At 44.7% G+C, this 26,289-nt stretch overlaps 1 protein-coding gene across 8 annotated transcripts in view; it reads left to right on the top strand.

Annotated features, from left to right (window-relative positions):
• Positions 1–26,289, top strand: part of FRYL (FRY like transcription coactivator) — a 409,884-nt gene that overhangs the window by 282,357 nt on the left and 101,238 nt on the right. For all 8 annotated transcript variants that reach the window (XM_069744494.1, XM_069744495.1, XM_069744489.1 and 5 more), the window contains 13 exons: positions 670–841; positions 2,328–2,460; positions 4,327–4,434; positions 10,441–10,678; positions 12,475–12,660; positions 12,808–12,894; positions 15,066–15,334; positions 15,465–15,660; positions 17,442–17,566; positions 18,096–18,153; positions 18,559–18,650; positions 20,725–20,897; positions 23,696–23,856. In XM_069744494.1, coding sequence (XP_069600595.1) covers positions 670–841; positions 2,328–2,460; positions 4,327–4,434; positions 10,441–10,678; positions 12,475–12,660; positions 12,808–12,894; positions 15,066–15,334; positions 15,465–15,660; positions 17,442–17,566; positions 18,096–18,153; positions 18,559–18,650; positions 20,725–20,897; positions 23,696–23,856 — 1,998 coding nt within the window. The remainder of the gene's footprint in view (positions 1–669; positions 842–2,327; positions 2,461–4,326; positions 4,435–10,440; positions 10,679–12,474; positions 12,661–12,807; positions 12,895–15,065; positions 15,335–15,464; positions 15,661–17,441; positions 17,567–18,095; positions 18,154–18,558; positions 18,651–20,724; positions 20,898–23,695; positions 23,857–26,289) is intronic.

A 26,289-nucleotide genomic window follows, 5' to 3' on the forward strand; every position in this document is an offset into this window, starting at 1 on the left:
ATGAATGGAGCAGCAGTCGAGCTTGTGCAGTGCCGCTCCATTCTAACCGGAAGAAAAGTTCCCAATTCTGTGACACTAGAGTTCTGGCATGTCATGCTTGGCATTTCAGTGTTCTTCTGTTTGTTCTGGCTCTCCCCAAATATTCCAGTCTCCAGTTATTGTCCAAAATACAGTAGACGGAGACGTATACTGCAATGACATGGACTCCGTTCATGCTTTTTCCCAACAGATGGGCACTAAAGCTTAGTAGACTGCATGTCTGTCTGAAAAGACTCAGTTTGGGTCAGTGGAGTCTATACCTCCATCACGGATTCTTTCTGAAACCCCTTTTTAGGGATTCTGACAGAAAAAAAAGGAACACACTGAATTAACGGCGTGAAAAGGGCCTTTAGTTGGGAAAATGACATTACTCCACCCTGAGGCGGATGTTCGTCTGTCACTGCATGTGCTGGCGCTATATCAGTATGTGAGAATAGTATTAAGATGGCTCCAGCCTCGGTGCTGATACATTCTGCTTGGTCTGTGCCGGGTGTGGATAGCACACGTGTATTTGGTGACCTAGCATAGCCATGAGTGATTACCTGCTGTTCTCACAGGTGTGGCAGCCATGAATGGCCCTTTGTGTCAGCACTCTACATGCGCTTACATTGGTTGTCCTGTGTCTTGCAGAGAATGAATATAGGGCTCAGAGTCTTCCTCGTCATAGCCGACAGCTTGCAACAAAAAGACGGCGAGCCCCCTATGCCAACAACTGGAGTCGTCCTCCCCTCAGGAAACACTTTACGTGTAAAGAAAATCTTTCTGAATAAAACCCTCACAGATGAAGAGGCCAAAGTCATAGGTTTGTACACCTTGTCTGCGGTGACGGCGATATTTACATGCGTCATACACAACAGTACTGCGTCTATATGGCCTATATTCATACTTCACAGCAAAGCCGCCATTGGAAGAGAAATTGCTCAGTACACAGTGTTCGTAATTGCACAATTGCCTATTAAATAGGATTCTTTACATTTATCCCAAGAGCAAATTAATAATTCCCATGATGGTGATGATGTGTCAGTAACTATACTAATAACTTTTCCCCAGTGTTTTTTTTTGGCCAGAAAATAATCCCCTTCTGACAGATTCATGTCTTTTTTTTTTATTATTTCCCATTGCTAACTTTCTAGAGTTCAGTAACACGAGTTGTAGGACCTTGGTCCGTTGGCCATGTTGGTACTCTGTGGCAGCTGGACCAGAACTCTGCGAAGTTCCTTCAGTCTGTCGGCATCCTCTTCTGATTAATAGTGGGCCGTTTGCAGAGCTCTGGTCCAGGTTCCACAGTGTACCAACATTACAATCAGACGAGGGTCTATATATGTACCGTATATTGATGTTGGTCTGATACTAATGCCAGGGGAACTCACTGACCGGTACCAGAACACCAAAACTGAGGCCCAGTTGTCTCTCTCATTTACCATTCTTGTCACCATAAAGAGCATACCACTTCAGCATTACAATATTCACACACTACCTTGAGGAATAACCCTAGGTCATGAAGATGCATATTCTTCAAATGTTATAAAAATATAATTTTAATATTAAAATTAAGATAATCCGGGAATGCCTTCCATAAACATACATGAGGATGCATAACTAAATTGCTAAGTTTATGCAGATAACTGAATCCACCCATAGAAGCCAGGCTAAAGTGCAAGTGCCAATCTGAAATAAGTCCTATTCCTAATATAGGAGCCTATAGCTGAATGTACCAGGGAGATTAAATGAGTATAATTTCTGCATATGTTCAGTATTTGTGCATAGTGTTAAATTCGGTCATGCTTTTCAGCTTATCAGTAGGAAGGAGTCTGCAGTTCTTGTAGCTACACCCCTACAAGGCCGTTTCGCCACGCTTCTTCCAGGGGGCATTTTATCTATGTATAAAGACTTCTAAATCCCCTTTGTTTCCTACCATAAATTTGAACCCATATCATCAAATTTTATTCCTACAAGAAAAACAAATGCATTTCCCCCTTTATTATCAGTGAACTATTATTGTCAGGGACTTTAAAAGCATTAATTGAGCTTCCACGTCGGCTGTGGGATACAGCCTTCCCTAACTTCTAGAAATATATTCCTGGTTACAATATAAAAAAATTCAGCGTGATAATATGGATCATGTAATACTATTGTCATCATTTTATGCACCGAGGGAATTCAATGCTCATGTCACTTAATTGGAGCTATCTGGCCTTGACAACCACCCCACCTTCTCGTTTCATTACTATTGCTGTCTGTGTATTTTATACTGATAAAGCGCTTACATTACTGTTATGTTGTTGCAGGGATGTCTGTATACTATCCTCAAGTACGCAAGGCACTAGACAGCATACTTCGGCATCTTGATAAGGAGGTTGGCAGGCCAATGTGCATGACAAGTGTGCAGATGTCCAATAAAGAACCAGAAGATATGATTACGTATGTAGCATTTTGGATGATGCATCTATTTTCACTCCATTTTTTGCAGTTGTGAATAGTAATATGTTTGATGTACTTAAACCCAGTGATCAATAATGATTCTAGCAGCTTATGTCAGCTGGCAATTACTGCACTGCACAAAGCTTTTCAATGTTATTAATTAGATTGAAAGCCCCAGTGTTCTAACAGTAGAGGATTAATGTGCATTATTGTGGGGTGCAGTTTGCCCAACACTGACTTCTTGTTAAAATAAGATTCAGCCAGTTAATGTATACATCTATTATGACCCTTTCACATTGCATTTTTTCCCACGTTCCCCTTTTCTCCCGATGAAAAACAGGATTCAGTCATATACACAGATGTGGCTATTGACTACAGTGATGTAAATGGAGTCACATTGTTCTGTCAGCCATCATTTTTGGCTGTATATTCCTATTGGAGGTCGATGGCATGAAAAGAAAAAAACGCATTGTGTAAGGACCCTTAAAGTCACAACATTAATATTTTTCCCCTGGGGATAGGTTATCACTTACAGATTAAAATTAAAAGCGAAATTAAATTTGATCTACAACATCTTTACCTTCAAAGGCACTATATACAGGCTGACTCGGGGCACTGCAATGGGCATGTGATTCGCCCCAAGTTTCGCCGATCTGTTATATGGGCCTTTTTGAGAAATTTTTCTTCTGTCAAGATAACCTCTGGTCTGAGTACCGCACTCTATACATAAGATATATTGATGACTTGATCATTTGGAACAATAACGATAGTAAACCGATGGCCTTAAACATGTCAATACAAATGATTGCGTACTGGTGAATGATAAACCCCAATCTGACAAACAAATATAATATTTAGAATCGACCTTCATTGTCCACTCCATTGATAAAGGCTTTTGTATACCTTCGACAAACCTTGGCATTATCACTATCATATCGGTGGAAAGAGACATGTGACATCTCCACCAATCAACTGGTTTCACCCCCATTGGCCGTTAGATCTGAACTGTGTACTGCGAGATACTTTACATCTCCATATCTGTTTAGTGGCCACTGTCGGGATTAAAGAGAACTGATCTGCCATAGCCAGAAGCAGTGGATAAACCGTGTGCAATCTGCGCTTATCCACTTCATATAGGGATTACACCAGTCTGGTGATGTTAACCGCTGAATCCTGGGAATGCCAGGTGACAGACCTCCACCTATCTAACATTGATGACCTTTCTTAAGGACAGATCATCAATATAATAGTAGCAAACAATGTCTTTAAGTCCAGCTTTTGTGTCAAATATAATTTATAAAATTGTGTTTGTTTTTAATAATATGTAATAAAAAAAATTCACACAGTCCACTAGGCCTCATTTTTTGTTTTATGGAGATCACGTCTCAGCAGTTGTGTAATTATTATCACAGGCAGGAATTACACTGAAAGGTTACTTCTGTTATATTGCTAGAGGCAAAAAGCACAATACCAGTAGGTAATAGATAACCTCTGTTATACAACCCGAAAACAAAATAAAATTAGAAGAACAAAGGTGTTTCACTGACTATCACATAATATATGTGTTACGTATAAAAGGAAAGTAAAATAAATCCTTCACTCTCTCTGCGCCTCCTATGTTTTGCTCTCATCTGTAGTTCTTTTTGCGATGGCCTTGCTAGTTGAATGAGTGTAGTAGATATCTCCAGGTAAGATTGACTTGTTTCCTAATTATTGACCTACATGGACAGCCATTGCAATGCAGTGCAATACTGGAGATACACTATTGATACTAATGTACATGGACAGCCATTGCAATGCAGTGATGGAGATACAGTATGGATACTAATGTCCAATTTCTGTTTTTTTGTTGCTCGCATGTAACAGAGGTGAAAGAAAACCCAAGATTGACCTGTTCAGAACGTGCATCGCTGCTATCCCTAGGCTTATTCCTGATGGCATGAGCAGAGCGGACCTCATTGAATTGCTTGCCAGGTAAACCTATTTGCACACTTATTTTTTTTATGGTCTCTATTAGAAAACAGGATTTTTGGTTGCTTACCGTAAAATCTGTTTCTCGGAGCCTTCCTTGGGGGACACAGGAACCATGGGGTGTATTCTGCTGCCACTAGGAGGCTGACACTATGCAAATAAAAAAAGTTAGCTCCTCCTCTGCAGTATACACCCTACCGACAGGAACTAAGATATTCAGTTAGTGAGAAAGCAGTAGAAGAAGCAACATGTAAAAGATAGAAAACTCAAACTAACAATATAACACAATAAAACAGAGCTGTTCAACTTGGGAGGGTGCTGTGTCCCCCAATGATGGCTCCGAAAAACAGATTTTACGGTAAGCAACCAAAAATCCTGTTTTCTTTATCGCCTCATTGGGGGACACCGGAACCATGGGACGTCCCAAAGCAGTCCCTGGGGTGGGAACAGCAGAAAAACTCCATTCTGGTCGGAGGACTCACCACTGCCTCCTGCAAGATCCTTCCGCCTAGGCTGGCAACTGCCGAAGCGTAGATATGGAGCTTATAACATTTGACAAATGAGTGAATGGAACACCAGATTGCCGCCTAGCAATGTTGTAGGGCGGATGCCCCATGGTGTACCGCCCAGGAGGCGCCCACTGCCCGGGGCAGAGTGAGTCTTAATCCCAGGAGGAGTCACTCTGTTCTTGACCCAGTAAGTCTCCAGAATAGTAGTTCTGGTCCAGAGAGCAATCATAACCTTGGAGGCCGGTAGGCCTCCTGGCATACCGTCTGGAATGACAAATAGATGGTCCGTCTTCCTAAAGAAGGCGGTCCTACACAAATAGATCCTCACCTCCCTGACCAGGTCTAGCCTGTTCAGCGAACGCCCCAGAGAATAGGTCGGAGCAGGACAAAGGGTGGGAAGGACAATCTTATTCAAGTAAAAAGAGAACACCACCCTGGGAAGAAAAGGCGACGAAGGCCGTAAAACTACCTTATCCTGGTGAAAAACCAAGAAAAGGGTCGACAGGAGAGAGCCACCAACTCCGAGGCGCGCCTAATGGAGGTGATGGCCACCATGAACGCCACCCTGCAGGACAGGACAGACAGTGAGGCCTCATGGGGAGGTTCAAGGGGGAACCCCACTGAGCCTCCAGAACAAGATTGTGGTCCCATGGATCCATGGGAGTCTGGTACGGGCTACTCCTTGAAGGAAAGTTCTGATCTGAGAACGGGACGGATATAAATCTTTGTACCGTGATAGCCAGTAGCTAAGGACTTATGAAAGGGACTTCAGAAAGAGCATGGAAAGGGTTGCTACCTGACCCTTCAGAGAACTAAGGGCAAGGCCAGCATCAAGTCCCGCCTTGAGAAAACAGCCAAAATGGAAGGTTTCAACCGCAAAGGTGTTAAATTGAGCAACCAAGAACTCTGTGGCAGATCGGTCCTTGGTACAGAAGATCTGGCCTGTCTGGGGGCCTCCAGTGGGAGTCCGCGAGGAGATTGGCGATCTCAGCGAACCAGAACCTTCTGGGCCAATCTGGTGCTGCCAGAATGACCGGCACCCCCTCCGTATTGATCTTCAACAGCCTGGGAAGAAAGGGAAGGGGAGGAAAGAGATAGGGAAATACAAATTGCGACCCAGGAATGGCCAAAGCATCGGTATCCACAACAAGAGGATCGTGTACCTGGAAACAAACGGTGGAACCTTCCTGAGCAGTCGGGACGCCAAGAGTTCCCCATCAAAGGCAAATTTGAAGGAAGACCTCCTGATGCAGGGACCATTTTCCTGCCACAAGGTCCTCGCGGCAGAGAAAAACACTGCGGCCTAGTTGTCCACGCATATTGCTGGACACCTGAGCTGCACAAGCCGAGCATCTAGGGAGGCAGATACCAAATATTTCCCTGCATAGGAAATCTGGTCCATCAGGTCGGCTAGCTCCCCCGGAGGGTGGATCCTGGGCGGTGGGAACAATGGGGTTGCTGCAGGCCTGACATAGTGGACTAAGGCAGAAGAAGTAGGGGGACGAGAGCGGCCTCCCTTGGAGGTAGACATCTTGAAGGATCCCTGAAGAAAATGCCAGAGGGTTAGGGGACAGGGGCAGAGGGGCAGTGCAGAGCTACTCACGGCAGACAAAAAACGAACTCCAGATGGAGGAAGCTGTCGGGTTGCGGTGGACCTCCGGAGAAGTATCCCCTTTAGGCAGGAAGGCTGTATGGAAGGACGCCCGGACAGCAGAAGGCGCGCTATGTAAGGAGCGGAGCGGCGAAGTGTGGCGCCAAGCTGGAATGTACCGAGCACCAAGATGGCGCTGGTGGGCGGAGACTGCAGGGAGGAAGATTGTCGGGCGGGAGAAAAGCGCGTCCGTGCAAACCGGAAGTGGACGGAGTTGCGTTGCCGGAAGTAGGCCCGGGCAGAAGCCGGGGCCTAAATTAGAGGCCGCTACCGCCGGCGATGGCCGCTGCACGGAGGAACGAGCAGTGCGGCCGGCGAGGAGATGGCGACCGCTGAGGGAAAACAGCGCGGCTGCCTGCTAAGGCCGCCGCGCCAGAGAGGAACGTGGCCGCCGGGAAAAGTAGGCAGCGGAGCTACCTATAGAAGCCACCGGAGCAGGAGAGAGCTGGGAGAATAAAAAGGCAGCGTGGCTGAAAAAGACGCCGAGCTGGAGGAAGATAGAGCAGCCCCCCCATGGAACAAGGAGGGGAAGCGATCATAAAGGCCGTTGCAGTGCAGCGACGATCCCTGCCCCGTGGGACCCGCCAAACAAGTACTGCAGACCTTAATAAAATAAAGATGCCCAGAGGGATCCCCAATTCCGAACTTGGAAGGGTGGAAAATACCTCAAAAAACTCCCACGCCGTCCGTTACTAACCTTTTGAGAAAGGTGTCTGTTGTCCATGGAGCTGATGGTGGATGTCCTCGTCTCCTCCAACCGACAGGCTCTGGTGGGCGAGTGGGTGGGGGACGGAGCAAGGACCGGACTTCTGAGAACGCTTGTGTGCTTGGATCATGGTCCTGCTGTCGGATCTATGAGGATACGGGGTGGCAGTTCACGCCGTACTCAAAGTCTGTAGTGTGGGATTACAGGTGTGACTGTTCACCCTGTATCCCTCCGGAAAACCTGTAAGAAAACGACGCACATTGAGGTAGATAAGGGTCTAATAAAAGACCCGTGTCCACCTCCTACTGACACTAAGCTAAACTGAATATCCTACTTCCTGTCGGTAGGGTGTATACTGCAGAGGAGGAGCTAACTTTTTTATTTGCATAGTGTCAGCTTCCTAGTGGCAGCAGCATACACCCATGGTTCTTGTGTCCCCAATGAGGCGATAGAGAAACAATATCGTTACTGTATCACAATCCCAACCAATAGCCGCAATCCGCTAGAATCTAACCTCTATTCGGTGTTCTATTAAATGTCATGTATGTGAGCCAAAAGGGATGTGAAGGAACAAATTAAGAAAGATTCTACATTTTGTGCTTTTAACTCCATTTTCTTGTTGCTTAAAAATAAATTCTGTTATTTAATTAGGTAAAATGTTATAGCTGCCATGTTGTTCACAAGTCTGTTATTCAACTAGGCTATTGTTTGTCCTGCAAGGCCAGAGTGTTCTCTTGAACCAGATAATGGACTCGGGTGTATCGCTATAGAAGACTCTGAGGCACCTCTTGGTATGCTTTTTCTATGCCAAGAAGACACGACCATATATGTAGTTTCCGTTTTTTCTGTATTCTCATGGGTTAAGTTTTTCCTACATTCTTATAGGTTAAGAACTGTGAGAGTGTTCTTATGTTGATTGGCTGAAGTATAATTTCTATGATTATGAAAAGTGATACACAGTAAACGGGGGCCAGAGATCTGCTCGAACCCCCATACGTCTCCGTCTGGTCATTTTCAGTTACCGGCAACGCCTTGTAGATTAATTTGGAAATCACTGAGTCAACCATGAAGGATCAATTTAGATCCTCCCTCAACAGGAATAAGCCAATAAAGAGACTGATGGGACAAAATGATATTATACAGTATTATGCATTAGTGATCTGGTATGAGTCCTATGTATCATAAGGAAAAATTGTGGGCACATCCTAGGGTGGCTCAGGATAAGTAGGGGGTTACCAGATGGAAGGCAGCATAGTCGGTGGGAATCAGTAGGGATTTGTATTTGTGACACCATACATGACATGTTGTGCCCAGAATAAAGTTTACATTTCCTCTGTGACATCTGCATTAATTGCACTTCCCGCTTTGTCACTGTTGATATGTTTGTGGCTCATTGGTCTATCTACTGTGAATCAATCTAATACAGTGACATGATTTATATGAATCTGTATTCTAGATAGTTTTCTTTTTTATCATCCTCCGAATACATGGTGATCAGATGGTCACTGTCCTGATCTAGCAATATGTGGCTATTACCTCCTTTTAAAATGAAATGGTACACCTGTACTTAATGTACGTCAAGTCCCCAGCAGAAATCCCTTGTAAAACATAATTTTGCCCATATAGGTGACTTGGGGGAAAAAAGTTGTTTTAATAGGACAACCCCTTTAAAAAGAAGCCCTCATCATTAAGATATTTTTGCTACATTTTTGTATGTATGTAATGTAGCGTGTGTGAGTTAATGTACTCTCCTACCACTGTCTTCTCCGGTATCTAACGCCGCCCCTCTTCTCAGTGAAGTTACCACTCTTCAGACTCTGGATTACACTGTTCTTTGTGACCTGGAAGTGGCTTTTTCAGTGTAAGCTTATGGAGCTTTGGAACGAGGCTCAGAACAAGACTCCGTAGCACTACATCGTAAAAGACACTTGCAGCTCACACACAGAGCACAGTGTGACCAGGAGAGTCTGAAGAGCGGTGATGTCATTGAGAGGAGCAGAACGGTGCTGGACACCGCAAAAGACTGCAATAGGTGAGTATATTAACACGCACCATACACATGTATACACAGATCTAGTTAAAAAAAAAAACTTCATGGGAGGACTTCTTAAGGGACAGTTGAATTAAACATATTTTTGGCAGTACACTGTCCATGTACTGTACCATTACTTTATCTGCTGGTACACATTACCAGTTCTCCACACGGACCTCAGGTATGCATGTAATCGCAGGCTGTTCCTGCACCGGTCTACAGGCTGTTCCTGCACCGGTCTGCAGGCTGTTCCTGCACCGGTCTGCAGGCTGTTCCTGCACCGGTCTGCAGGCTGTTCCTGCACCGGTCTGCAGGCTGTTCCTGCACCGGTCTGCAGGCTGTTCCTGCACAGGTCTGCAGGCTGTTCCTGCACCGGTCTGCAGGCTGTTCCTGCACCGGTCTGCAGGCTGTTCCTGCACCGGTCTGCAGGCTGTTCCTGCACAGGTCTGCAGGCTGTTCCTGCACCGGTCTGCAGGCTGTTCCTGCACCGGTCTGCAGGCTGTTCCTGCACCGGTCTGCAGGCTGTTCCTGCATCGGTCTGCAGGCTGTTCCTGCACCGGTCTGCAGGCTAGACAAGCCCAGAAAGCTGTACTTGGCATGACTGTCCCAATAATTTCAGCGTTAATCTGAACCCATTCTATGGGTTAACGATCTATATTATACAAAGACAATAAAACACATAAATGATACTTCTAACAGAGGGCTTTCCACTTGAAAATTTTTGCCCGTGATGACCAGTATCTGACATTGTATGTCTCTATGCCAACCAGCATCCTGATAAAGAATAAGGTATGAATGCTGAAATAATTGAGCTGATGGATAGTGCGAGTCCAAAAAAACACCAAACTCCTCTGTATATAGTGCATTGTGGTAGAATATTCTCTCTAAATATGTGTCTGGCAGAATGAAGCCGTGTGATCTCTCCTGCTGTCTGTGTATTATGTTACACTGGCACAGCTCCGCTCTGAAACGTGCAATATGTAGTTATTCGGAGACATAAATATTACCGGTCCCTGCTGTAATTGGTAACCATTTAACCTGCTCCTTTCACCAGGACGTGCAGTGCTCGCTGCAGCCCGCTGTGGTACCTGACTGCTCTTTCTCTCCTTAGACTTACCATTCATATGGATGAAGAGCTGCGTGGGCTGGCGTTCAATACCTTACAGGCACTGATGCTTGATTTTCCCGACTGGCGGGAGGATGTTCTTTCAGGATTCGTTTATTTCATTGTGCGGGAAGTGACTGATGTGCACCCATCACTTCTAGACAATGCGGTGAAGATGCTGGTGCAGCTCATAAATCAGTGGAAGCAGGCGGTTCAAATGCACAATAAAACCACTGACGCACAGGTATTCCCACCTCCATAATTCTGCCAGATTTGGGGAGAAACCGGAACATCAGTCATTATCATTACTTTATTCCTGCAGCTTGTGCTTTACAGGACCGGTAAATGAAGAAAACTCTGAGTAAGGCTGTGTTAGGCCATGTTCACACGTTGTCGGGTCCCTGCGGGTTTTCCCGCAGCGGATTTGATAAATCTGCAGGGCAAACCCGCTGCGGTTATCCCTGCAGATTTATCACGTCCTGCGGGTTCCGCTGCGGGATTTTACCCCTACTATTGATGCTATATATGCAGCAATATGCAGCATCAACAGTAATGTTAAAAATAATAAAATAATGATATACTCACCCTCCGACGTCCCGATCTCCTCGGCGCTGCAGGCGGCGGTCCGGTTCCAAAGATGCTGTACGAGAAGGACCTTCGTGACGTCACGGTCATGTGACCGCGACGTCACCGCAGGTCCTGGTCGCATAGCAAACCTGAGACCGGACGGCCGCGTGCAGCGCTGAGACTTCCGAGGGTGAGTATAACATTATTTTTTATTTTAATTCTTTTTTTTAACTCAAATATGGTTCCCAGGGCCTGGAGGAGAGTCTCCTCTCCTCTCCTCCCCCCCGGGTACCACCCGCACATTATCCTCTTACTTCCCGCATGGTGTGCACAGCCTCATGCGGGAAGTAAGCGGATCAATGCATTCCTATGGGTGCAGAATCGCTGCGATTCTGCACAAAGAAGTGACATGCTGCGGGTTATAAACCGCTGCGTTTCTGCGCGGTTTTTCCCGCAGCATGTGCACAGCGGTTTGCGGTTTCCATAGGGTTTACAGGTTACTGTAAACGCAATGGAAACTGCTGCGGACCCGCAGCGGCAAAATCGCCGCGGTTCCGCGGTAAAAACCGCAACGTGTGCACATAGCCTTAGGGGGGTGTACCATCCCATAACAGGATGATATATATGATGTCACTTTATGATTGGTGGGGGATCTGGCCACTGGGACCCCCACAGATGAGGAAAACGAAAGAAACTGCAGTCTCCATCATGTATATCAATGGAGTTTTGCTGGGGTTACCCTGCGCTGCTGGTAGTCACTGTGACCACCATAATCTGGAGTGTGATGGTCGCACAAGTCTAACGGTATAACCCATTGACTTCAAATGGGTCCATGGGGAAAGATGTCAGCAATGGCGTACTGTTTCTCCTGGAAAATGGCTATGGTAATCTGGAGGGGAAAAAGACTAAAAGTGGTAGCTGACCTTTCTTTATATTGCCAAAAAGATACCAATGCCAGCTCACCTCCACATTTTTGTTCTGTTCACACGGCCTTGTGTCAGCAAACCAAGCAATGTACAGAACATTATGGAACGGTCCCGCATTGGATTAAATGAAACTAAATAAAAGTCCTGAAGAATTTTTTTTAATTATTTTATTGATCCACTTAAAATCCATAGCAAAAATACAAAAGTCACATTGACGCGTTTCACACATGGCGTCTTCTTAGTCGCAACACAATATGATACAGAGTGAGGCAATAAGGACGTCCGTTCTGAAAAGTAAGCACAGAATGTGTGTTGCCCATAGAGCTAAATCAATCAAAGGCAGCAAAAATAAAATTGCACAGTGTGTACCGCTCGCCATTCTCACAGCAAATCTTTATAACCGCAGAAAGGGTTAAAATGCTGCATTAAAGCCAAACCGCTCTTACCTGGGCATTTACCATACTTACCCAGTGATCGCGTTGGAGAGGAAGCAATATCCGCTAATTACATGTCTGGTGATTTATATATTTTTTTTTACTTTCTGCAGCGGGGTATGCACAATGGAGCCTCCCATACGCTCCCTCTGGAAAGAAGTCCGGTCTCTAGTGTTTTCCATGTAGTAGAAGGGTTTGCACTGGTGATTTTGTGTAACAGCCGATCGTCCACTAGGAGGTTAGCTGTCAACGTCCTCCGTGAGATACGCGCTCTCTTTACGGTCCTTGAAATTTCAAAGGTGAGTGAGTAGTTTCTCGATTGTGCTTTAATATCACTTAGTGTGTGTCATCAATCATGTTTCTGTCTAGATCACATTTGGGTTACAAGAATTCTGGAATGTCGCAGTTTCTTAATTTGTTTTCCTTGCGTTGTTTCTCCGCTGTAGGGTGAAGAGGAGCTGGCTATTGATGTCATGGACAGGCTTAGTCCGTCCATTCTGGAAAGCTTCATACACCTCACCGGAGCAGATCAGGTACAGCTATCAGTTACCCAATACATCCTAGACAGGGGTCAAAGGCTGCGCACTACATGGGTATCTACATTTTGCAGAGGAAATCATATCTGTAGTGAGATAGTGCTGCAGGCATGGTATCATTATCACCTCTGTCATATATCACCATTGCGTATAGGAGGTGCAATGTGCTGCTTTTATCTACAGCCATGAGTCCATCGTTACCGGGTCTTAAAAAGTATTCATACTCCATGAACTTTTCCACATTTTTCATGATGCACCAAGAAAAGTCATTGTATTTTATTGGGATCTTATATGATATACCAACACAAAGTGGGGAGAATTTGTGAAGGGTAAATGAAAGGATACATAGTTTTTTTTAACTATTTTAAAAATATTGATCTGAAGATGATCAGCCCACTGTAGTCTGATACCGCTAAGTAAAATCATGAGTGATTGATTGCCTCCAGAAATCACATAATTAGTAATCATCAAAAATATTAAACTGTCAAAATGGCGCTTCCATAAAGTTCATGCATCAAAATAAAGGAGAAAATTGTCAGCCCTACCTAAAGGTACAGTACCCATATACCACTAACAATCATCATTTTTTTTCTTAGCTTTATTGCCTGACTCTTCTACTACATGACTTGCTTTCTCTCAGGATAACAACTTTAAGCACTTAAACTGTTAATATTTACACTGACCTGGGTACAAGGAAATTCACTTCTTTACCCACTGCATGTGACATGGATAATCCTATTACTTTTTGGACTGGGGATATACTACAAATCATTTTTGGAAGCTGTTTTGCTCCTTAATTACTATGATACATAAACCCTCATACCTGTAGTAGCGGAACCACTTAAGTTTCATTTTATGTTTACTGTTGTGGCACCTTATTCCTTAATGTGGCTAATTTTTGCACTGTTGTCCCTATCTGGACCATATCTTATGTTTATCTCCATTGTTTTAATTTATATCAATAAAATTGAAAAAAATTTTATGGCATATAGCTTCCAATTTTCTCCTTTATTTTAATTAGTAAATTGAGTCGTCCTGCATGTAGTTTATTCTCAGTATCACTATGACTGTTCTGTGAAGGACTCAGATGTTTAAGAACATTCGGGATCAAACAGCATCATGAAAACCCAAGGAACACACCAGACGGGTCAGGGATAAAGCTGTAGAAGAGAGTAAAGGAGGTTTAGGTTATAAGAAAGAAAACAAAGCCCAAGATCTGAACATCTCGGAGCACAGTTTAATCCATCATACAAAAATTTAAGGAGTATGGCACAACTGCAAATCTACCAAGACATGGACGTCCACCAAAACTGACATCCCAAACAAGGAGAGCATCAATGAGAGATGCAGCCGTATTACGCCTATGGTCATAGACCAATTTGGCCCTAGCTTAAAGGGAGTCTGAGCGCAAAATGAATGTTCAAGCCAAGCAGAGGCGCTTTTTGTACCCTTGGTGTGGCCAATTTGCTTAGTGCACTTTCCCAATTACTTTCTTAGCATCTATCTCCCCTGCTTCTTCCTTGATTGATTGGAAAGCAAGTACCGTGTTTGCCCGAAAATAAGACCGGGTCTTTATAATATTTTTTGCTCTGAAAGATGGGTTAGGGCTTATTTTCAGGGGATGTCTTATTTTTTTTCTTCCATTGAAAAACAAATCCACATTTATTCTTGATCAAAAAAATCTACATTTTTTTCAAGTATAATCCTGTTATCGCACACACTGCATATACACCTGTATTGATACACACACATATATAGACACACTGCACTTGTACATACAGATACTGCACAAACATACACTTGTATATACATTTACTGCACATACATACCAGCCCGTCTCCTCTTTGGCTCCTCTACACTCCCACATTTAAAGTACATTTAGTGACATCATAGTTACATGACCATGATGTCACCAAAAGTCTTTTAAAACTGGGGGCCCTGGGCAATTGCCCGAATACCACTCCCCTCCCCTAACTCTGGCCCTCTCTGTAACTAGGGCTTGCTTACTATTGATTCATGTTGGCATAAAGTGTGTGTGTGTTATTATTTCTTAATCTGTGCACCGTTCTCAGTTTACGGAGTAATCCTATATTTTGTTGTCCATTTGTGGATCTTTCTCTGTAGATGATCCTTCTAGGTCTGGTCTGATTGTTGTTTCTTTTCTGTAGACCACTTTGCTGTACTGTCCTAGCTCAATAGATCTTCAGACACTCGCAGAGTGGAGTTCATCTCCCATCAGCCATCAGTTTGATGTCGTCAGTCCATCCCACATCTGGATCTTTGCACATGTCACTCAGGGCCAGGATCCTTGGATAATAAGCCTGTCCAGCTTCATGAAACAGGAGAACCTGCCCAAGTACTGCCCCACAGCTGTCAGCTATGCCTGGATGTTTTCATACACCCGCCTTCAGCTGCTTTCACCACAAGTTGATATAAAGTAAGATATTCTGTGCAGTAAATACGGGGAATATAATGCATGTTATAAACTTGGTATTTATAGATTTCCATCCTGTACATATAGGGAAGTCCACTTTTAATTTAGGTTACGCCTTTATTCATTTTTGCAGTAGTCCCATTAATGCAAAGAAGGTGACTGCAGTCACCGGCAGCGATTCTTATATCGGCCTTTGGAGAAACTACTTGATTCTTTGCTGCAGTGCAGCAACATCCACCGGTTCTTCAGCCTCTGCTGGTTCTGTTCGATGTTCCCCTCCAGAGACGCTGGCGTCTACCCCTGACAGTGGATATTGCATCGATTCTAAAGTAAGTCGTCCATGAAGGCTAATGTCACAAGGGGACTTCTGCCGTTGTTAATGGAGTCTTGATCTTGGTTTTCCACAATTAGTTTGCCAAAAAAAGTTGTAGAACAACCTGAATTGAAAACTGTTTTGCTGCCAATATTCACTTGTTGAAAGTAACTCTGTCCGCACCGAATGACTGTCACACCAATTATAGGCCCTCGGCGCATCCTTGGTGTGGCCAGTCATTTATATACACCTTCCCATCTGCTTGTTTTCTTTCCACCACTCCTCTGATTGACAATTCCAACTTCTTGGAGCCAGAGAAAGCCGGGGATGGATGGAAAACAAGTAGGTGGGAAGGTGTGTATAATAAATGGCCACGCCATGGTGCACAGAGTTTCTTGCTTCCGTGTACAGCCATCCTACACTTGTTCTTTTTGCTTGAGAATTTGCCCAGCGTTAAAATTCCCTTCTATTATCAAAGTGTATACAGGTACTTTTTGGGGTTTTTTTTTTTTTTTTGTATAAGGTCAACTTAAAAGTAGTTTTTGCAGCAGGCCAAGTATGCGGAGAGTGACATAAGCATGTCGAGGTGAGGAGACTTAGGGTGTGTGCACACGTTGCTGTTTTTTCGCGGTTTTTTTTTTTCGCGATAAAAACGCTAGAAAACTGCAAAAAAGCATACAATAAGCATCCCATCATTTAGAATGAATTCCGCATGTTTTGTGCACATGATGCGTTTTTTTTCTGTGAAAAAACGCATTGCGGTAAAAGAAAAACGCAGCATGTTCATTAATTTTGCAGTTTTTTTGCGGATTTCCCACTACAAAATGCATTGGGAAATGTCCGGAAAAAAACGCGGCAAAAACGCACGCATATTTCTTGCAGAAAATTTCAGGTTTTTCTCAAGAATTTTCTGAGAGAAATCTTGAACGTGTGCACATAGCCTTAAAGGGAACCTGTCACCTGAATTTGGCGGGACCGGTTTTTAAGGAAAGGGTGAATCAAACACCCAAAAACTCCGCCCATATGACCGAAAACCAGTCCTGCCAAATTCAGGTGACATGTTCCCTTTAAAGCCGCAATGCTTCTCTGGGAAATATGCAAATTGTCTATTCAGAGAGGAAGAGGACTAGAACTCTAGTGCCACCTATTGGAAGTAGCAATCCTAACAGTCAATGTCGACCCTTTAACTAGCCTTGTCACATGACTTAGGATAATAGCCAAACCATGCTTATCATGTCACTCTCCGCAAGGAGAAACGATACTTCTTGGATCCCGGTCAGACGCCTCTCAATCAGCCAAACCAGATCTCCACTTTGCACTGACGAGGGGCAGTACCCCGAAACAGTGTCTGCAAATTGAGATTCTGGTTTGGCTTTTATCCTACGTTATGTGACAAGGCTCGTTAAAGGGTTGACATTGACTGTTAGGATTGCGACTTCCAATAGGTGGCACTAGAGTTCTAGTCCTCTTCCTCTCTGAAGAGATAATTTGCATATTTCCCAGAGGAGCATTGCGGCTTTAAGTCTCCTCACCTCGACATGCTTATCATGTCACTCTCCGCAATGTGACCTGATTGTTGGAATTGTTCACACAGGTTAATAATGTTGGTTCAACTCCCGGGCTGTGTAAGGGGGTCTTGGTAAGGGAGAACCAACAGGGTTGCTTGAGTACTGGCTAAAAAGAAGAAAACTCATCTCTTGCATTTGGTACCATTACCCTGTATATCAAGTCTTCTGAGCTTATTTGGAGGTTTCTACCGTCACCTACTAAAGTGATACAACTGGTTGTATGTTACAGATCATCGGCAGTCCGTCCCCCTCATCCCTATTCAAGCACATCGTACCAATGATGCGTTCTGAGAGCATGGAAATCACAGAATCTCTTGTCCTGGGCCTTGGCAGGACCAACCCGGGAGCCTTTAGGTAAGGTGAACGTCTACCCAATCCAGTATGTATTCCAGTGGCTTCTTGTTTCATTCTCGTGATGTTTCCTTGTGTTGGGCTCCAAGGGATAATGCTGGATCTGAATGAAAGTTCCTGTGTTTCCCCATATTATCACAAACAATGCCACTCTTTTCTATGGGCTGTTTGTGGTGCTGAAGGATATCACCATTCACATTGAAAAGATTCCACTACAATACCAAACACAGCCCATGAACTAGAGAGTTGGAGAAAAACAAGCCTATAATGGTATGTGTAGAGTCTCTGAAGGGAAATTACTATGCGAAACGCGTTAGTGAAACGCCAAGACAGGAATGGATTTTGCTGCACAGCCGTCTCTTCAATGACATTTTTATATGCCTAAAATCACTCATAATGACAAGTCTGGTTGTAAACTTTCCCTTTGATTTGTTACAATGGAGAGTAGATTGTGGGTAAACTCGAGCGTCACTGCCGCACCAGCTGTTTTCACAACACGTGTCTAATGCGACTGTATGTTGTTTGTATCCAGGGAATTAATTGAGGAGTTGCACCCCATCATTAAAGAAGCACTTGATAGGAGGCCAGAGGTAATTATATTTCACTGTTGTATTACTTTTTTATTTCTCCCCTGTTTTACAAGCCAAATGAATGAATACTGAATATAATAACCTAGTATGATGAAAAAAGTTGTATGGTGAGCCTATAACTGATAAAAAAAAAATTGCACCTTTAGTTAATTAAATTATTTCACTGATATCCTTCTTTTTGAAGACTAACTATTGTCCAAAAAAATAGTTTATAGTTTATACCAGACTCATCCGCTCCCAGTAGTGATTGGTGCTATGCCTGGTACGCAATGAACTGGGCTCAGTGCTCACTGGGCTTGGACCACTACTGATTTGATTTGTCATCCATGTTACAGTTCTGGAAAATCCCTTTAAATATTTAACAAGATGTTGTTTCCCTGTTAATGAATCTTTTTATTTCAACAGAATATGAAGCGGCGCAGGCGTCGAGATATTTTACGAGTGCAGCTGGTCCGTATATTTGAACTGCTGGCAGATGCTGGTGTCATTAGTCACAGGTAGGTTTTACGGAGGACCCTATTCACCTGTAATTGGGGTCTGTATTTTCTCATGCTGATGCCTTCATATTGATGGATTTGCTTTACCTTACACGATTTATTGTGTTGATGAGACAATCAATGATGTCACTAAAGCTCTATACAAAAGGTTTGTTATTTAAAAGGGTTGTCCATTTTCTAAGAACTTTCTGCTATAAGCTACAGTGATTATTTAAAAAAAAAAAAATCAACGGAGTATTACTCACCCTACAGGGGTCCAGCACTGAGTCTTTGCCACTGCTCTAGTCTCTATTTCTTGTGGCGCAGACGTCGTGTCAACAGCACTGCAGCCGATCGATGAGCTCAGTGAGTCGCTCGGGAATGATATTCGATGCTGGGTTTAGTGATTGGCTGCAGCACTGTTGACGTGACATCAGCGCTGCAGACAGAGAGTGGGGCAGTGGTGAAGACCCAGAGAGGTTAATTAATGCTTGAACAGGTTGTTTTTTTTTTTTTTTTATAACTTCTTCAGCTTATAGCAGGTCAGGACAAACCCTTTAAAGCCAATACATGTGGCACAATGTCGGCTAGAAATGGATTAGACTACCAGATTCAGACATTTAATTTAATTTTCACTCAAAAATGAAAATGTTCTTTCATAAACAAAATATTGTTGTACGTAAAAATGTGAAGTAACCTTTTCCTTAGCAGTCCTGTGCCAGTGTTACCAATGTCCTACCCATTAGCTTCTGTGTGCTGCCGAGTCCTTTTAGATTAGTAATCGCAGTAATTTTATTTATGAATAATGTATAGAAAGATGCAAGATGATCAGGACGAGTGCAGGTGCTCCCAATATGACAACTATGACGCTCTTATTGAATCTTTGATTCAGATTTCACGTGAAAATTTATTCTGCTGAAATCAAACAAAAAAGAATGTGTAGTGAAAATATGTATTTGTAGACGATGTATGACAGGCAGTAAATTAGCATCTGTTCTTAGATTATGACCTTTGTGAAGAGCTGCAGCATATGTTATCTATCGCAAAGGTAGCTTTCCTGGTCTCAGACCCCAGGGTGCTTTCCTGAGAACGCACAGAATTGGAACCATTTCACACCTCTGATGCCTTTGAAGAGAGACACCAAATGTGTCCTAGTTGCAGCCTGACACTTTCTATTTACTATGGGAAAGAAGGGTTAAGACAAAGAGCGTTTAGGAAAAATAATGTAATCATTGGTGAAGTAGCCATGGTACAGTCACAAACCAAGAATTGGAATATTAACAAGAGAGGCTGGTCTACAGACCTGATCTCCAGGCTAAGCATATAAATTGGGCGCTCCATAAAGAAAGTAGTTGACAGATTGAGGGCAGCTAAGCTGATGTGATCCATTTCATATCCCCCACCCTCAGAGAACAGAATACCAGACTGCAAAGTTTAGATATTTCTGTAAGTTTCTCCCTTTCATTTTATAACTGTTTTGCATATTTATGTCACTTTAAATTCCATATTTTTATATTCTTTTATTGTAAGTACTGTACCTTTTCTATTAAAGCTTAATACTTTAATGAGTTTGAACCTTGTATGCTCTAAAAGAATCCATAGCATTAGAGTGACCCTGCTGATTGGCAGACAGTAGTAGTAGTATTTCCGGGACTCATCGCCCGTATGTTCGGTGAAGGGTGACAGCATGTGTGAAACGGGGTGCGCGGTCTGTGTCGGGGTGTGATTTATGCTCCCATTGCAGCATAGGACAGAGGTTGAATGCTGGACTGAGTGAGAGGAGCTAGAATAACTCTTGCAGGCGCAACCCCTAGTCACGTGCTGAAAAGCGGGTACGTGACATCCTGCTTATGTATGAAGGTGTTCTACCCTAGAGCCCAGAGTCAGTATGGCAGCACATGGATGCCATCTGTATTGGGGTTCATGCATAAAGTGGAGCCTAGTATGAATGCAAAGCAGTAATAACTTTGAGAACTTTGCTTTACTGTTGTGTGGACTCCACGTTAGTGACTGGTAGAATTAATCTACATACAGTATGTTACATGCAGCACGGTCGTATGCGCCGCAGGAGTCACATCTTTGCTTTCTCTCCTAGTGCAAGCGGAGGCCTTGATAATGAGACCCATTCCCTGAATAATACTCTGCTGGAATACGTGGACCTAACCCGACAGTTACTGGAAGCGGAGAACGAGAAGGACTCGGACACACTGAAAGACATCCGGTGCCATTTTAGTGCCTTAGTGGCGAATATCATTCAGAACGTTCCAGGTATTCCCTGCCCTCCTCATATAACTAGTTCCCTGCCCTCCTCATATATACAGTCATGGCCAAAAGTATTAACACCCCTGCAATTCTGTCAGATAATACTCAGTTTCTTCCTGAAAATGATTGCAATCACAAATTATTTGGTATTATCTTCATTTAATTTGTCTTAAATTAAAAAACACAAAAAGAATTGTCCTAAAGCCAAATTGGATATAATTCCACACCAAACATAAAAAAGGGGGGTGGACAAAAGTATTAGCACCATTCGAAAAATCATGTGATGCTTCTCTAATTAGTGTAATTTACAGCACCTGTAACTTACCTGTGGCACCTAACAGGTGTTGGCAATAACTAAATCACACTTGCAGCCAGTTGACATGGATTAAAGTTGACTCAACCGCTGTCCTGTGTCCTTGTGTGTACCACATTGAGCATGGAGAAAAGAAAGAAGACCAAAGAACTGTCTGAGGACTTGAGAAACCAAATTGTGAGGAAGCATGAGCAATCTCAAGGCTACAAATCCATCTCCAAAGACCTGAATGTTCCTGTGTCTACCGTGTGCAGTGTCATCAAGAACTTTAAAGCCCATGGCACTCTGGCTAACCTAACCAGATGTTAATGGAAAAGTAAAATTGACAAGAGATTTCAGCGCAAGATTGTGCAGATGTTGGATAAAGAACCTCGACTAACATCCGAACAAGTTCAAGCTGCCCTGCAGTCCGATGATACAGAGTGTCAACCCGTACTATCAGTCGGCGTCTGAATGAAAAGGGACTGTATGGTAGGAGACCCAGGAAGACCCCATTTCTTACCCCGAGACATAAAAAAGCTAGGCTGGAGTTTGCCAAAACTTACCTGAAAAAGCCTAAAACGTTTTGGAAGAATGTTCTCTGGTCAGATGAGACAAAAGTAGAGCTTTTTGGGCAAGGTCATCAACATAGAGTTTACAGGAGAAAAAAAGAGACATTCAAAGAAAAGAACACGGTCCCTACAGTCAAACATGGCGGAGGTTCCCTGATGTTTTGGGGTTGCTTTGCTGCCTCTGGCACTGGACTGCTTGACCGTGTGCATGGCATTATGAAGTCTGAAGACTACCAACAAATTTTGCAGCATAATGTAGGGCCCAGTGTGAGAAATCTGGGTCTCCCTCAGAGGTCATGGGTCTTCCAGCAGGACAATGACCCAAAACACACTTCAAAAAGCACTACAAAATGGTTTGAGAGAAAGCACTGGAGACTTCTAAGGTGGCCAGCAATGAGTCCAGACCTGAATCCCATAGAACACCTGTGGAGAGATCTAAAAATGGCAGTTTGGAGAAGGCACCCTTCAAATATCAGGGACCTGGAGCAGTTTGCCAAAGAAAAATGGTCTAAAATTCCAGCAGAGCATTGTAAGAAACTCATTGATGGTTACCGGAAGCGGTTGGTCGCAGTTATTTTGGCTAAAGGTTGTGCAACCAAGTATTAGGCTGAGGGTGCCAATACTTTTGTTTGGCCCATTTTTGGAGCTTTGTGTGAAATGATCAATGTTTTGCTTTTTGCTTCATTCTCTTTTGTGTTTTTTCATTTAAGACAAATTAAATGAAGATAATAATACCAAAGAATTTGTTTGCAATCATTTTCAGGAAGAAACTGAGTATTATCTGACAGAATTGCAGGGGTGTCAATACTTTTGGCCATGACTGTAACTAGTTCCCTGCTCTTCTCATATATAACTAGTTCCCTGCCCTCCTTACATATAACTAGTTCCCTTCCCTCCTCCAAATATAACTAGTTCCCTGCCCTCCTCATATATAACTAGTTCCCTGCCCTCCTCATATATAACTAGTTCCCTGCCCTCCTCATATATAACTAGTTCCCTGCCCTCCTCATATATAACTAGTTCCCTGTCCTCCTCACATATAACTAGTTCCCTGCCCTCCTCACATATAACTAGTTCCCTGCCCTCCACATATATAACTAGTTCCCTGCCCTCCTCATATATAACTAGTTCCCTGCCCTCCTCATATATAACTAGTTCCCTGCCCTCCTCATATATAACTAGTTCCCTGCCCTCCTCATATATAACTAGTTCCCTGCCCTCCTCATATATAACTAGTTCCCTGCCCTCCTCATATATAACTAGTTCCCTGCCCTCCTCATATATAACTAGTCCCCTGCCCTCCTCATATATAACTAGTCCCCTGCCCTCCTCATATATAGCTAGTTCCCTGCCCTCCTCCAAATATAGCTAGTTCCCTGCCCTCCTCATATATAGCTAGTTCCCTGCCCTCCTCATATATAGCTAGTTCCCTGCCCTCCTCATATATAGCTAGTTCCCTGCCCTCCTCATATATAGCTAGTTCCCTGCCCTCCTCATATATAACTAGTTCCCTGCCCTCCTCATATATTACTAGTTCCCTGCCCTCCTCATATATAACTAGTTCCCTGCCCTCCTCATATATAGCTAGTTCCCTGCCCTCCTCATATATAGCTAGTTCCCTGCCCTCCTCATATATAGCTAGTTCCCTGCCCTCCTCATATATAGCTAGTTCCCTGCCCTCCTCATATATAGCTAGTTCCCTGCCCTCCTCATATATAACTAGTTCCCTGCCCTCCTCATATATAGCTAGTTCCCTGCCCTCCTCATATATAGCTAGTTCCCTGCCCTCCTCATATATTACTAGTTCCCTGCCCTCCTCATATATAACTAGTTCTCTAGCCTCCTATACAACTAGTTCCTTGACCTCTTGTGGAGCCATCTTGTGCTGGCTGAGATGCTGATGTGAAGGATACTCTAGGACATGTTGTGTTTCTCTCTAGTGCACCAGAGGAGGAGCATCTTTCCTCAGCAGAGCCTGCGCCATAGCCTCTTCATGTTGTTCAGTCATTGGGCCGGACCGTTCAGCATAATGTTCACCCCGCTGGACAGATACAGTGATCGGAATATGCAGATAAACCGCCATCAGTACTGCGCTCTGAAGGTAATCAGCTCGATCATATTATATACCGCCATCAGTACTGTGCTCTGAAGGTAATCAGCTCCATCATATTATATACCGCCATCAGTACTGTGCTCTGAAGGTAATCGGCTCCATCATATTATATACCACCATCAGTACTGTGCTCTGAAGGTAATCAGCTCCATCATATTATATACCGCCATCAGTACTGTGCTCTGAAGGTAATCAGGTCCATCATATTATACTAGCTATTGAACCCGTTCTACGCCCGGGTGGCGAGCATTTATATTGGTATATTGTCTCCATCATGGTATGTGCTGCTCCATCCTGCGTCCCCATCCTGTCATGCGCTGCTCCATCCTGCGTCCCCATCCTGTCATGTGCTGCTCCATCCTGCGTCCCCATCCTGTCATGCGCTGCTCCATCCTGCGTCCCCATCCTGTCATGTGCTGCTCCATCCTGCGTCCCCATCCTGTCATGCGCTGCTCCCATCCTGCGTCCCCATCCTGTGATGCGCTGCTCCCATCCTGTGATGCGCTGCACCCATCCTGCGTCCCCATCCTGTCATGTGCTGCTCCATCCTGCGTCCCCATCCTGTCATGCGCTGCTCCATCATGCGTCCCCATCCTGTCATGCGCTGCTCCATCCTGCGTCCCCATCCTTATGTGCTGCTGCATCCTGCGTCCCCATTTTTATGTGCTGCTCCATCCTGCGTCCCCATCCTTATGTGCTGCTCCCATCCTGCGTCCCCATCCTTATGTGCTGCTCCATCCTGCGTCCCCATCCTTATGTGCTGCTGCATCCTGCGTCCCCATCCTTATGTGCTGCTGCATCCTGCGTCCCCATCCTTATGTGCTGCTGCATCCTGCGTCCCCATCCTTATGTGCTGCTGCATCCTGCGTCCCCATCCTTATGTGCTGCTCCATCCTGCGTCCCCATCCTTATGTACTGCTGCATCCTGCGTCCCCATCCTTATGTGCTGCTGCATCCTGCGTCCCCATCCTTATGTTCATGCTGCATCCTGCGTCCCCATCCTTATGTGCTGCTGCATCCTGCGTCCCCATCCTTATGTACTGCTGCATCCTGCGTCCCCATCCTTATGTGCTGCTGCATCCTGCGTCCCCATCCTTATGTTCATGCTGCATCCTGCGTCCCCATCCTTATGTTCATGCTGCATTTTGCGTCCCCATCCTTATGTGCTGCTCCATCCTGCGTCCCCATCCTTATGTGCTGCTTCATCCTGCGTCCCCATCCTTATGTGCTGCTGCATCCTGCGTCCCCATCCTTATGTGCTGCTCCCATCCTGCGTCCCCATCCTTATGTTCATGCTGCATCCTGCGTCCCCATCCTTATGTGCTGCTGCATCCTGCGTCCCCATCCTTATGTGCTGCTCCCATCCTGCGTCCCCATCCTTATGTTCATGCTGCATCCTGCGTCCCCATCCTTATGTGCTGCTGCATCCTGCGTCCCCATCCTTATGTTCATGCTGCATCCTGCGTCCCCATCCTTATGTGCTGCTCCATCCTGCGTCCCCATACTGCCTCTGATCCGCTCGGCGCCGAGTGCTGGGGGGCCTGAGCAGGCGGGGACACCGGCGCGCTGTGGGGGTCAGGTGCCGGTATCGCCGCCAGCTCAGGCCCCCCCAGCACTTACTATACTCACCTGTCCGGCGTTCCATCGCTGAGCGCCGCCATCTTCCCGGTCTCCTGGCTGTGACTGTTCAGTCAGAGGGCGGCGCCGGCGCGCATTAAGCGCGTCATCGCGCCCTCTGAACTGAAGGCCACAGACCGAAGACCGGGAAGATGGCGCCGCTCAGCGATGGAACGGGGACAGGTGAATATAGGCCGATACTCACCCTCCTGGCGGTCCCTGCTTATGCGGTGGAGATCTCGGTGTGTGTTCAGTGTGAACGCACACCGCGATCTCCCGGGAGCGTCGCTCTGTGAGACCCAGACTGCGCCGGCGCTTGCGCAGTCTATAGAGGCTTCGGACAGAGTGACGCTCCCAGCGTTATATTATAGATACCGCCATCAGTACTGTGCTCTGAAGGTTATCAGCTCCATCATATTATATACCGCCATCAGTACTGTGCTCTGGAGATAATCAGCTCCATCATATTATATACCGCCATCAGTACTGTGCTCTGAAGGTAATCAGCTCCATCATATTATATTCCGCCATCAGTACTGTGCTCTGAAGGTAATCAGCTCCATCATATTATATACCGCCATCAGTACTGTGCTCTGAAGGTAATCAGCTCCATCATATTATATACCGCCATCAGTACTGTGCTCTGAAGGTAATCAGCTCCATCATATTATATACCGCCATCAGTACTGTGCTCTGAAGGTAATCAGCTCCATCATATTATATACCGCCATCAGTACTGTGCTCTGAAGGTAATCAGCTCCATCATATTATATACCGCCATCAGTACTGTGCTCTGAAGGTAAT

The sequence above is a fragment of the Ranitomeya imitator genome, chromosome 1 (assembly GCF_032444005.1).
Source record: "Ranitomeya imitator isolate aRanImi1 chromosome 1, aRanImi1.pri, whole genome shotgun sequence".
In the NCBI taxonomy this organism is placed as follows: Eukaryota; Metazoa; Chordata; class Amphibia; order Anura; family Dendrobatidae; genus Ranitomeya; species Ranitomeya imitator.